This window comes from Cladophialophora psammophila, assembly GCF_000585535.1.
Source record: "Cladophialophora psammophila CBS 110553 chromosome Unknown aczJe-supercont1.4, whole genome shotgun sequence".
Taxonomy (NCBI): Eukaryota; Fungi; Ascomycota; class Eurotiomycetes; order Chaetothyriales; family Herpotrichiellaceae; genus Cladophialophora; species Cladophialophora psammophila.
This window is the reverse complement of record NW_006912925.1, coordinates 429808-442932: the sequence shown is the minus strand read 5'-3', so window position 1 is coordinate 442932 and position 13125 is coordinate 429808. Positions and strand designations below refer to the sequence as shown.

Below are 13125 nucleotides of genomic sequence, written 5' to 3'. Positions count from 1 at the left end.
ATTAAATCTTCGCTTAAGCTTCGGGGAAACTTCGCGCCTGCGTCCCTCGTCTCCGAGCTGCGCAACGTTTTGTGCTACATACCAATACATACCTACGTCTCCAGAATAGGCGACATTTATCTACGGCGCGTTTTCTTTAGAACACTCCGCGCGCTCTTTCTCGAAAAGAAGAACTCCTACGGCAAGGCTCACCGTCACCCGCAATGTCCTTCCTCTTTGGCGGTGGTCGACCTCAACCGACCTCCGCAGAAAAGATTGCGGCGGCAGAAAATGAAGTCGAGATGGTCTCGGACATGTTCAATAGGTACGGATGTAGCCTTCTGGCCGATTTGTGTCTCTTTCAACGCTTTTTGAGAGATTCGTAGCCGCCTCACTATGATGGATACTGTGCTGATACCTTCCAGATTAACACAATCCTGCCTCAAGAAATGCATACCGGCCGACTACCGTGAAGCCGATCTCAACAAGGCCGAGAGCGTCTGCCTCGATCGATGTGTGGCGAAATTCTTTGAAGTCAATATGAAAGTGTCAGAAAAGATGCAGGGCGAGGCGGCCATGAGACAAGGGGGTGCTACTGGTGGAGGAGGTATGTTTGGAATGTAAATCGAGGAAGAGATATCAGTTTCTTTCATCATGTCGATGGCCATCATCTGAGCGCATATCAAATGGCCTTGGATCGGCGCCTACATTCGTGTCATTGCATCCACCATGGAAGTGGGCTGTTGGACTGGGATTCCACGGTGGACTTGAAGATTGGAAAACTTGTGTACAGTATTTCGGCCAGATTCGATGTGAGAACTGGCACAGAACAGTCCTGCTTGGTTTGTGTTCGTGCCATGGGTTAAAGAGATGGCACAGTGGAGAAAGAGCATCGAATCTCGATTCTTACAGCCTGAGACCAGACCACTAGAGCTCTATATCCGTTGGTCCAGATCGGCGAGCTTTTACAATGCACAAACGCCTCGCTAATCTGCAGAAAGCATGGCCTTTTCCCTTCAAACTCCCATTATCGTTCCCTCATTTCTTCGTTCCCAAAAGGCTCAGCATCCTGGCAATCCACGACGAACTTGCAGGGGGGCCTTCATTTTCACCATTCAATTCCCTGGCCCGCCCCTCAATAAGCAACACATTTCGTTCAAAGTCATCGACCCCATCCTCCACCTCCTGCAGTCGACTCTGCAGGCTGTCCAGTTCATAATCCAGTTTCGCACCCAGCATTTCCATGCGTCGAAAGCTCTCCGTCAAAGCAGTCTTCTCTTGCGACACAAGATCGGACGAAGTAGCTTGTAGAGTCTGATACTCTTCCAGACGATGATAGTACAGTTCGTTGAGTTCTTCAAGATGTTGATGCGCGACTCGATCCAGGCTCTCCACATGGGCGACTCGGCTTTCTGTGTATGGGACTAGACCTTGTTGAATGCGCTGGATGCGTTTAGCTTTCTTCTGTGCAGAGGCCACTAGGGCGTCTCGTTCAGCCAGTGCATTAGTGAGGTCTCCCTCGATTTTGCCCTTCAAAATGCCCTCCTCCACGATGTCTTTGCCCGTGTCCAGAACTGCGCTTTCCACCACGCTGAAGGAAAGTCGCCGGTTGATTCGGTTCTGGCGGGGACTGTCGATGGTATGGCCGATTAGTTGGACGCTGCTCTGCGTTCGCCGCAGGACCCGGCTGCTGAGGCCTTTATATGGCATCGTAGCAGAGAAATTGCGATAGATATCTGCTTTGAATTCATTCCGTAGGTCGGCCAACTCGGCGTCCACCTTCTTTCTCCTGGGCGAGTCTCCTGGCAAGGCGGGTCGCAGCTGTTCCCGATGGGAAGGTATTCTCTTCTCAGTCGTCGTTTGAGTTCGGCGAAGGGGCTGGCGCCGTTCGCCACGGGGCGAAGCCGGCTCTGTATTGACCAAGCTCATGTCAAACACATGAGGTCCATCTAGTTGAGACATTCCAGTCGCCGCCCTTAGTGTATGATCACGAAGGGTGGACCTGGTCGCGGCGGTTTCGACCCAATCCTGGGTCTCTTCAATGTCTTTCTGATAGCGATGGTTGTAGCTTCTCAGGCCTCCAACGGCTCCTCTCAAACGGTGCCGGCCGGACTTAGAGTCCGATTGATTCGTGTACACCGTATCAGTCCGTTCAAGGGCGTTTATATCTGAGGTGGACTCATGCTGATTGCCGGTCCACAAGAAATTGCCTTGATCGTCTGTGCTGAACACTCTTCCTTTGAGGTCAAGGTCACCAGTCGGCCAGGCGAACGGATCGCCCGACTTGATGGGCTTCCCTTGCCAGAGCCACTTCATCTTAGGACCAGTAACCAGCTGAGCAAAACGTTCAATGTCCATAGTTTCAGCCTCCGAGATGCCCGCCTTATCGCGACCCCCCACTATGCCCATGACCATCTCCCCTCCCTTGCCACTAAGCTCAGCAACGGTGGACTTAACTGCCTTTGGCACTGTCCAACCCTCACCGCTGGCATTTTTGGCTGTGGCCCTGTGGAGACGATCGAGGGTCTCTCGATCGAGTCGTCGAGTCTTCTCCATCTTTTGGCCTTTCTGGAAATGACCAATGGCTCGCTTCATTGACACAGTATCCAAGACGTCCTTTCCAACAGGAGATCCGAAGGCTTTGAGGCGATTGTAAGCTCCAATAAGAAGCCCAAGAAGAGCCGCCACTGTGGTTGGCCCGAGAATACCGTCACTAGGCTCGACATTGTAGAAATAGGTCCCAATATCTGTCCACCAATCGTTGATTGCTCGCTCAGTCACATCGCAAAGCAGGCCGTCAGCGTACGTTGGTTGGAGTTTATCGTACAGGACCAATGCGATCTGGCATGTCCGTACAAGTTCCATGACCGATTGATACAGCGGCACCGTCTCACTTGTCCGATAGAGGTGGTGAAATTTGGCAATGGTGCTCGATTGAGGAGGTTGCAGATTGATGCCAGCTCTCCCCGAACACCCCATTCGTTTGAGGTCCTCGTTGACGATAAAATCATCTCGGTGCTTTCTGACGTCGCCATCCGGAACAGGAATCACGGTAAGGGCTGATGGAAATCCACTCAGGTTGGTGACCATGAGGGCACCCAAAGGAGTGTCCTTCTCCTTCGCATGATATTGAGAGACGGCTTGAAAGTAGACCTGCAATCTTTGAGACCATGTAGTTTCGTCACTGGGCACAGCGAGGACATTCACCAAGATTGAATGTGAAGGGTCGCCCGTGTAGGTGCAAATGATAAATGTAGGATGACTTCTGGAGCAGGCCCATTGCTCTACCACGTACATCTCGTACCCTTCGAGACGCCTCCATCGTTCTATAGCATCGGTTGCAGGATCTTCTTCCAGGTAGCGAAAGGCGACGGGGTCCGCAAATACAAGGCGCTTTCGGTTTTGGCCTGCTCGTCCTTGGGCCCCTCCGCTAGAAGTCGGACTGGAGGTCTCAACGCCATCTGGCTTCTGAGTCTTGTATTCGTCTTTTGGACTAGGTCTATTCGACCTGTCCTTCGGCGAACCGGCAAAGGAATGGGAATGGTGGTAGGGGGTCAAGAAACCGGCTCCCACAAATGACATTGTAGGCTGCAGCTTGCACGGTGCCGTACGAGGTACGCTGTGCTGGTAACACTAGCCAAACATATGGGGCGTTGGATTATCCCAGTTCGCTAAAGAGTTAAGATTGTGCCAAATAATGGTTGAGGCAGGGAATGTATGGCGATGGATCCAGCAGGAGGAAATGTCTTTGGTGCCTCTACCTGGAGAAAGTGTTGGTTGGTGGGCTGCGGATCTTGCCACCCAAAGAGCCACCCGCATTGCCGCCTCGCCGCTTATCAGCCATTTAATACACCTCACGGGAACCTGCCTTGCTCGCCGCCCTCCTTATACGTATTGAAGCTTGTCCGCATGGCACCATCACCTGCACTTCCTCGAACGCCGCATCGCTCGTGACTCTACCTTGCACTTATACGTCCTCCGGTTGCGGTATTCTCCTCCAGTGCCTAGTAGAATTCTGAGATCGAACCGGGGACGATGATACAAGTCAGGCATATGGAATAGCCAAGAGACGCAGACGCCATGGACAACATTCAGAAAGAGCACGAGAAAGTGTGGAATAACAGCAAGCTGACTAGGACGACCGGCCATGTTGACGACATCATAAAAGCCCTTCAGAGGGCGCGGGACGCCATCGCTGAAGATCCCAACTCGAGACAGATTACCCTGGCAAAACTGCAGAATCCAGTCAAGACATCATTCGATGGCATCTTCTCAGGGTTGAAGGACACACATGGACTGCACAATAAATATACAAGAGCGCTAGACAAGGTCTTCAAGGATAAAGTCCCAAGCAGCGAGATCGATGCGCTCTCCTCCCACCCCACGTTAATCAACCGAGCAATCTACTTGCATTTGCTTCGTGAAGGGCTGTTCGATGTAGCGTCGACGCTTCATTCCGAGGCGCTGGAAAGGCAGAAGGGCCAACAGGAGATAGCAGCTCATTTGGGCTTGGATGTGTCCATGGATCATCCCCTGGGACTGGACAAGGACGCGGAAGAGAGCATGCAGGAACAGTTTTCGAACATGTACCACATTCTGAGTAAACTCAAGGACAACCACAACTTACAACCTGCCATCGACTGGGCTAGAAGCAACGCGGCAGCGCTGGAAGCCCGTGGGAGTAATCTAGAGTTTGAACTCTGCAGATTACAGTTTGTCAACCTGTTCCTTGACCGCCGAGATGGAGATCAATACGATTTCGATGCACCGATACGTGCTCTACAATACGCACAAAGGGAATTCCAGTCTTTCCGAGGACGTTATCTAGTCGAGATACAACAACTGATGGGTGCTATACCGTTTTGCTCCAACTTGGAGGAATCACCCTACTGCCTCAGGTTCAACAATTCCACCACTTGGGACGAAGTCGCAACCTCTTTTACACGAGAGTTCTGCTCACTCCTCGAGCTATCGGCAGATTCACCGTTGTACATAGCAGCTACTGCGGGAGCGATCGCCCTACCTATACTTCTCAAATTGCAGACGATTCAGAAACAAAAGCGGACAGAATGGACATCGCAAAACGAACTCCCTGTGGAAACGCCACTACCTCCTTCCTATCAATTTCATTCTATTTTCGTGTGTCCTGTATCGAAGGAACAGACGACCGATCAAAATCCTCCGATGATGCTTCCTTGCTGCCACGTCATTGCGCAAGAATCATTGCAGAAGCTCAGCAAGGGTGCCAAATTCAAATGCCCCTACTGTCCGGTAGAGAGCCATCAAAAAGAGGCAAAGATAGTCATCTTGTGACAGAGCTATGCGTGGTAGCGGCCTGCGAATTTTGATTTATTTCGACGAACCTGATGCTCACTCATACTTACATCTGGGAAGCTGTGGATAGGTCGGCGTTCATCAAAGGGTCGTCGAGGCGCATGACCAAGAAGGGTTCATTTGGGCATTGTGCATAGGTCTAGGTGAGCAAATACTGATGAGCACCACACCTCGGAGATGGGGGCCAGCAATGGCATGCATTACGGAAGGTCCCTCGTCCAGTGTGGTGAGAGAGAGCATGTTCCATTGATATCCTGCGAGCTCATCTTACCGTTGTGTTCGCAACATCTCAACGTGATAGACTAATCAGATCCATCTCTGCTCTGTTTGCTTCACTATGTACAATACCATCACATGTACCTCGTACAGACTTGTATGCTCCACGGGAAGGGATGAGGTCCAGGCTTCTAAGCGACTAATGCAGGGACGCAACAATTGATGAACAAATGACAACTAATACCCAAAGAACCATGTTCAATGCAGAGCCGAAGGGGTTCGGTCTTTTCTCTATTGGGCTACTGCACTGCATGCCGGGGACGACGCTTACCTACTTACACTCGCTACTTGGGTATATCCTTGTGCTTAGGTGTTTCATGTGTTTCTGCCATACTCGACCGATGGACATGGGCCTGTACACCATCTTTATCAACATGTAGCTTGCCCGGTAGAATCCCGTCGTTCACCTCTTTTGAGTCCTTGCTGCCTTCAGACCCGGTTCTTTTTCTTTGATTGCTTGCGGCGATCAGCGAGGCGTCACACAAGAGGGAAAGTGCTTGCTATTATGACTGTTCACCGTTGATCCATCGAATACTGCGGATGTGACTGGTCATACCGGCGCCCGGCACTTGGTGCGCAAGGGGACTAGACTACCACACAGTAACGAGAAGGAGGCACTACAAGCATGAGTTTGCTTCGGCTCGAGACTAGCCCATGGGCCCCCAGGTACATATCCCGGGAACTCAGCCCAGGCATGGGCACTCTGGGAAGACATCAGAAGGGGGGGGGAAGTTAGCGACCATATCGAGTCACATCGAAGGACCCAGCGAGGCCAGTCATACTGCAAGTTCGAAGCCCCGGAAGACCCATCGCGCCCATCCGCGTATAGTGCTTGCATAGGGCGGTCACATGGTTGCGCTCTTCGTTCGTGTAAGTGGATTCCACCTGCGACGCGGCAGACGTGTCAGGCTTCCGACAACTTCATCTAGGCTCGATGCGGCCTGGGACTTTGTTGCAGTGATAAGCTCCCCAGCAGCCTGCCCGTTGAAGGGGGGAGCAACCTGGCCGCCATGTCCAACCCTCAAAACCAGCTTTTCTTCCTGCTGTCAGAATGTCCTTCTCGACTTTCCCTACTCACCCTGACTGATTCCATCAACTTCTAGCAGCTGGGTCCTGGTATCTCTGCCTCTTGCATTCTTTTCATGTCCCAATGCTGTCTTCGATCGTTTTCTTGATATCACTAACATAATATCAATCGCTGCTGCTCCCACCACTGACTCTGCTTTCTACCCGCGGTTTCACCGGATAGCCTGCACAGAGTCTCTGCGCAAGAGCTATTGAACAAGAATGTTCGGCGGCAAGAGAGCTCAACCATCCAACAGCTTCTCCTCTCGATATGGGACAAGCAAAGCTACAAAGCCCCAATCTTCCTTTCGAGAGCAATCCGTCGTCCGGGGCCTTCAGCGCTCCGAGTCAATGAGGTCGCATAGAAGGGAACACAGCACTCATACAAGCCCACCAGTTGGCAGGTAAGTGGCTGACATCCTCCCACATTGAACTTTACTGACTGTCTTCCTGTACCAGTACCCTCACCTCCGCCATCGTCACCATCTGTGTCGGTCCCGAGCAGAGACTCTTTGCCGGTCACGAAGAAGTTCTCTCACGCTCCCCCTTCTTCGAGGCTGCCTGCAAGGGCCAGTTCTTTGAATCCAACGCCCGAAGGATCAATCTGCCTGACGAACAGCCAGAGATCCTGTCTGCTGTTCTCGAATACCTTTACAGGGGAGACTACTATCCTAAGCTGTTGCATAACAAGAAAAAGGACACTTGGGAACTGGAAGACGAAGCCAATGGCTCCAATGTCACAATATACCATCATGCAGCCAAACAGACACTTATGAGGGATACGGTCATCTAGTATGTTATTCCCACCTACCTTCCAATCGCATGCCGATGCTAACAACACTCCCCACAGCTGTTCGGCCGAACTCTACGGGCTTGAAGAGCTCAAACGCCTTGCTCTTCGCAAACAAGGTCTGCGACAAGGAATGCAGATCTCAACCATCCTTGCCTCGGCACGCTATGCCTACAGCCACACTCCTGACTCTGACTCGAAGCTTCGAGCCCAATACCTCACCTTGATCATCCGCAGCCGCAACAACTTCAAGAAGAGCGGCACCATGAAGGTCGAAATGGAGCAAGGTGGTACCTTGTTCTTCGATCTTTTCGTCGCTATGTGTAATCATATGGTATGTCGCACGTGGTGAGCTTCATATCAAAGATTGACATCCGAAATAGGATGATCTCAAAACAGTACGCTCACCCTTCGCATCGCCGTTTTCTCGCTAGAGAACGAACGAGAAAACGATGTGTCCATTGTTTGTGCTCTGCCAGTCCTCTCCACCTAAATTGCCAGCTTCGTGAGCATCTTCGATCCGCCACCAATTGTACCAGCTTGCCGTGGGTTACCAGTGTGTCGGAGTTTATAGGATATTGCTGTCGGCTGGCTGCTATCTGCTATCTGCTACTCTTGTATCACTATTCAACAAAAAACTACACTGACAACCCTGTCCCCCTTTGGAAAGGGATGAGGTCGACGTCATCCCCAAGGGGACATGTACTATCATTTCGGTCTATCTGAAAGAAAGGAATATCAGACAACAAGGGCAAGAGCGGCGGGAAATTGCTCGGTCTTGACTGCTACCAGCTTTGAAACAGCTCAATCACTGTCTCGAACGCAGAGGTCAATGTTTCTTCTAGAGAGAAAACTAACGCAATGGAACTGATTATTTTCACCAACCTGTAGAGACCCTTAATCCTTACTTGGGGGGGACCTGCCTTCTTCGAGTACGTTTGAGCCCCATTCTGCTCGAAGAAAACGCGAATGGAAAGCCTGGACCCTTTCTCCCCTTCTCTCCAGTCGACCGGGCCTCATTGGCCCAATAGATACGGAGTACGGAGTACTGAGTACTAATAATCCGCGCAGCATTCCTTTTCCCGCAGTGGGCACCCGTAGCAAAAAGGGCAACCTGGTTGATAGTACTGTAACTAGCTGTGTCTTTCCGTCCACTGCAGAAGGGAAAAGGGGCCCCGTTGTCTGCGTGCTCCGCCGCCCGTCCCATCCCATCCGATCCATCCATCATCCCTGGTCTCGCTAATACAGGCTGTGGTGCCTAGTTCAAGGCAACGAGCGAGAGGAGAAAGGTGGATTTGAGTTTGGGAGGCTGGACCCTGGAATCTCGTATCACATCACACCAGGACTGTGTAGGTGCAGGACGAGGGTATGGAGGACTTGTGCTCAGTGTGTGTATTGTGTGTTGTAGCGATTGGTGCTCGTAATAAGGGGGCCATTTTTATTCTTTCTTCCCGGGCTTGAGGAAAAGTGGGTCACGCCTCCATACCTACCGCTCCAATACGTGCCCCCGGATGCCCACTTTTGTTCGATCATATCTCTCATCCACACCTTGTTGCCTCACTCACTTAGTTCTGGTGGTTCCGCCTTCCTTCAGTCCCATTATGAGAATTTCTCCCGCTGCGTGGAACGGTAGGCCAGACAACGGGCCATCCTTCCACGTACCAATCAACCTTTCCCTCCTCTTCTCGTTCCAAGAGGTTCCCTCGCTTTCGCTTCCAGCATGATCCGTAGTGGTCTCCCCGGGAAGATGGTGGTGTGGATACCTTTGACAATATTGCTCATCAAGGTTTACAGAGACAGTTCCACAAGCCGTTATTGCTGCAAGCAGCTAGTGCGCTGCCTGGCTGAATTCGATCCCCCTTGCGGAAATGGTGGCTTGATACCTCAGGAACATCGAGAACCAGTCATTCTGTACGCCAAAAGGTCAAAAGGGTGGCCGCGTTGATTTAGAGGCTGCAGGTTAAGAATGTAGCGAGTGTGGCAATTGGACGGTAGTTCCGATTGCATGCTTGCTTCGTTTAGATCGAGGCGGGGCATTTTAGAAGGAAGGCCGTTTGCTATAACTGTAACTTAACCTCGACGCCGTAGTGTATGGTGGTGGCACTTCGGGAGGATTCAACCGTCCCAGTATCGAAACGGCAGGGATGTAGTAGTAATGTGAATTTGCCAGTCGGACATAAACCAGTCTAGTCCGGTACATGAGGGCTTCAAACAGCGAATAAGCGTTGCACTAGCATGTGTACTTCGTGTTCAGACACCTGTACCAGGAAAGGCACCAGCCTTACTGAGTACGACTATGCCTCGGTCGCGAGCAATATAGCCTTTCATCATGTTCTGTGGAAGGGGAACGAATCAGAGACTCCGGGTCAGCATTTTCCTTTCTAGTCGGTGATGGTGTGCGGAACTTTTGAGAGTTGAGTCACATGCATCATGTTGTGCCAGGAATCAGGCCAATCACCAAGGCAGCCGTGGTGTTGGGCAGGCATCTTACACTGAATGTGTCTTTGGTGATAGGTGGATGGAAACGAGAGGGGGTTGGCAAAAGAACATAAAATAGGCAACACGACGCACCTTGTAAATCATGTTGGCCAAGAAACACTCGACCTCGTCCCTTTCGATCAACACATCCGTGTCACCCTTATAACTCACGCGCATTCCAGCCTCAAACTCTTCGATACGGATCCTCGTTCGGCGAATTTTGCCTGTCACTTCTCCAGTCGTTGCATCCTTGGTTTCTTCCCAGCCTGCAGCTAAGAAGACCTTCCGGAACAGGTTGCGCAGGCAGAGGTTGCGGGTGCGCTCAAGAGTGAGATAAATGCGGCGCCTGACTAGTTCTGATTCAGCTGCAGAAAGAGCATCGTCGAAGGCGGCGAGTGAACCGGCGCGAATGGCGATGATTAATGGTGTGAGGATCTTTGACAGGGTTGGATGAGGAGCCAACAGGGCGTTGCTGGGCAGTTGGTGGTGGTTGATGATGTGTGCAGGGACTAGGTAGGTCAGGATCTGCTCTCGATTCTTCAGGGAGTCCTTGTGACAGAGATGCAATGCCTCCGTCAGATTCTGTTCAGCATCAGTGTAGTTTTCCTGCAAGAACTCAATAACTCCGCGGTAGTATTTGAACGTGCATTGGTGAGATTTCGGAAATCGCACTAGATTTGGTATGTCATCTGCTGCGGCTTCTAAAGCACGAATGACATTTTTGGTAAGCGAGACCGAATTGAGTTTGAAATATGTCTTGAAGAGTAAGTTGGTCGTGCTGTAAATGCCCCATCTGCGTGACTCATTCTCCTCGGCTCTGTCGCTCAAGCATATCGTGAACATGCGATTGATGGTCCATGCGGCCTGCTCCAACTTCTCGTTCTTGTTCGTGTCGCCCATGATGTCGTCTGAGAAGCCACTCGCAAAGACATCTCCATTTCCCTCTTTGGCCTTGTTCTCGCTGTCTGCTCTCATCGCTATCATGCGGAGATACTTTCCTGCCACGCTGAGGCAGGGAACAGTCCAGGCCTGGAATCCAAAGTTGGTGTACCCTCTAACCAGGTGATTACACAACTCTCTGTACGAATCAAACGCCTTGGACCAGTCGCCCATGCCAGTGCCTTGCCGGAGCGCAACAAGTTCTTTGACACATTTCCATAGTGCGACAAAGATGTCGACCCAAGCATTAGCTTCGGCTTTGGGCAGTTTTGCAGCATTGCGACCCTGAATGATGTGATAACGCACATCTGCCGAGACCGTCTGATAGTTTGATAGCTGCGCGAATGACTCGAGGCGACGAGAGTCGCGTTCTGTATCGATGGGAGCCAGACAGGATGCAAGGAGCGGACCATGCCCTACCCGCTGGGCTTCATGGAAATCCGCAAAGATGCTCCCCATCAGTGCGACTTGTAGTGAAATTGTCAGGCACACGATGGACAATTTGTAGAAAGGAAGTTTGTTTCGGTTCCTCGACTTACGAAGAAAGTCCGATCGACCAATCACCGAACCAGCTTGGAAGGAGCGCCAAGGAAAACGCAACTCTTGGCACACGAACCTAGATCGAAACTTGAAATCCGAAAGCCTCGCTGCTGCACTTTCTCAGTGATCACAGCATATCGACGACGAGCCACGTTTGAGGTCGATCAAATACAGTCAAGGTATGTAAGAGTCTGTCTATTCAGGTCTAAAGACTAATTAGGCGCAGATGGGTAAGTCTCCGCAATGCAATTCTTTCACCTACGAGCTACATTTTGTCGATTCGAAAAGCGCCCGCGAGGGATTTTCGATTGAGTGTTTTTGCAAAAAGGATTTAGAGAACAATGATGTGGAGGGCTTTGAAGAGGTGCATACATGGAAGCAATGACGAGACTGGTTGAAGTTTCAAAAAAAAAAAAAAAAAAAAAACTGGCGAAAGAGAAGGAAGATCCTCCTCCGTCTTGAGATTTGGACGTCAATGATACCCAAACGCTCATACCAACATTCCCACATTCAAAAGAAAAGCAAACTGACAGATGCAATGTCTCGCCCAGGTCGCCTTCAGGAATACCAGGTCATCGGCCGGTCGCTGCCCACCGATGCGAACCCGACACCTAAACTGTACCGCATGCGCATCTTCGCACCCAACACCGTGGTGGCCAAGTCGCGCTTCTGGTACTTCTTGTCGAAGCTGCGTAAGCTCAAGAAATCCACCGGCGAGGTCGTGTCCCTCAACGTCATCCACGAGAAGCGGCCCTTGAAGGTCAAGAACTTTGGCATCTGGATCCGATACGATTCGCGATCCGGAACCCACAACATGTACAAGGAGTACCGAGAGATGAGCCGCACTGAAGCCGTCGAGGCGCTGTACCAGGACATGGCTGCCAGACATCGTGCCCGATTCAGGAGCATTCATGTACGTCCTTCTCTTCTCCTCTCCACGGTTCCCACGTCTGGTCTTAAATAAAGGCCCAAATTTTCTCGACACCGCCCTACCTTTTTTGTCTGCCGAAAGAAATTACCAGTTTTGCTGACGATGTGAGCCGTTTACAGATCCTCAAAGTCGTCGAAATCGCCAACCCCAGCGACGTCAAGCGACCATACATCAAGCAGCTGATTACACGCAACCTCAAATTCCCGCTCCCGCATCGCAGCAGCCGTCAAAAGAAGCTCTTCACCTCCAAGAGACCTTCGACATTTGCTTAAGAACGACGTTTCCTTGCAAGCCCCCCAAGCGATTGCGAGCGTGACATGGTATTTTTGCGAGACCGAAGGGAGGCGGAAGGTTCACGGTCTAGATTTGCTATCGCATGTGCGTGACACGGAGAAACTTGAGTGGTCAGGTTGGGGAGAGGGGGAGCAAACTGTTCTTGTTCGAGCTATGCATCCGAGGAAGCGATTGGACGGAATGGGATGGGGCCAAACTCGAACGACAACGATGACGACGATGGAGATGGAGACACGGAGCCTGAGCGAGGGGCCTGGGCCTGGTTCATTATTCACTGCATTGCCTGGCTGACCGCGACTGGGGACAAGCCCAAAACAAAGAAAAGAAACGTAAAAGGACATGAATGATCAATCAAATCAATCAATTCAGTCGATTCGGTCGGTCGGTCAGTGTCAGATGAGATATCCCCGTGTCCATATTCATACTCATGCTCGTGGCCATACCCATGCTCAGCCATACGGCTTGCCCCCCGGCGGCGGGAGTGTGTGCAAGCTGTTCT

General features: G+C 51.3%; 6 protein-coding genes across 6 annotated transcripts; 4 read left to right on the top strand and 2 right to left on the bottom strand.

Annotated features, from left to right (window-relative positions):
* Nucleotides 1–203: 203 nt before the first annotated feature.
* Nucleotides 204–603, top strand: A1O5_03074 (mitochondrial import inner membrane translocase subunit tim10; the record flags this gene model as incomplete). Its single annotated transcript, XM_007743687.1, has 2 exons — nucleotides 204–304; nucleotides 405–603. 2 exons carry the CDS (start codon nucleotides 204–206, stop codon nucleotides 601–603), a joined length of 300 nt encoding a protein of 99 aa, XP_007741877.1.
* A 414-nt stretch (nucleotides 604–1017) lies between these two features.
* A1O5_03073 (uncharacterized protein) lies at nucleotides 1018–3561 on the bottom strand (the record flags this gene model as incomplete). The annotated part of the gene is made up of 1 exon (XM_007743686.1): nucleotides 1018–3561. The coding sequence occupies one exon, from the start codon at nucleotides 3559–3561 to the stop codon at nucleotides 1018–1020; it is 2544 nt and encodes an 847-aa protein (XP_007741876.1).
* Nucleotides 3562–4059: 498 nt separating this feature from the next.
* Nucleotides 4060–5292, top strand: A1O5_03072 (uncharacterized protein; the record flags this gene model as incomplete). Its single annotated transcript, XM_007743685.1, has 1 exon — nucleotides 4060–5292. One exon carries the CDS (start codon nucleotides 4060–4062, stop codon nucleotides 5290–5292), a length of 1233 nt encoding a protein of 410 aa, XP_007741875.1.
* Nucleotides 5293–6876: 1584 nt separating this feature from the next.
* A1O5_03071 (uncharacterized protein) lies at nucleotides 6877–7796 on the top strand (the record flags this gene model as incomplete). Its single annotated transcript, XM_007743684.1, has 3 exons — nucleotides 6877–7058; nucleotides 7114–7446; nucleotides 7505–7796. The coding sequence occupies 3 exons, from the start codon at nucleotides 6877–6879 to the stop codon at nucleotides 7794–7796; spliced, it is 807 nt and encodes a 268-aa protein (XP_007741874.1).
* A 2135-nt stretch (nucleotides 7797–9931) lies between these two features.
* On the bottom strand, nucleotides 9932–11320 carry A1O5_03070 (uncharacterized protein; the record flags this gene model as incomplete). Its single annotated transcript, XM_007743683.1, has 1 exon — nucleotides 9932–11320. The coding sequence occupies one exon, from the start codon at nucleotides 11318–11320 to the stop codon at nucleotides 9932–9934; it is 1389 nt and encodes a 462-aa protein (XP_007741873.1).
* Nucleotides 11321–11939: 619 nt separating this feature from the next.
* Nucleotides 11940–12604, top strand: A1O5_03069 (60S ribosomal protein L20; the record flags this gene model as incomplete). The annotated part of the gene is made up of 2 exons (XM_007743682.1): nucleotides 11940–12314; nucleotides 12452–12604. The coding sequence occupies 2 exons, from the start codon at nucleotides 11940–11942 to the stop codon at nucleotides 12602–12604; spliced, it is 528 nt and encodes a 175-aa protein (XP_007741872.1).
* Nucleotides 12605–13125: the final 521 nt, after the last annotated feature.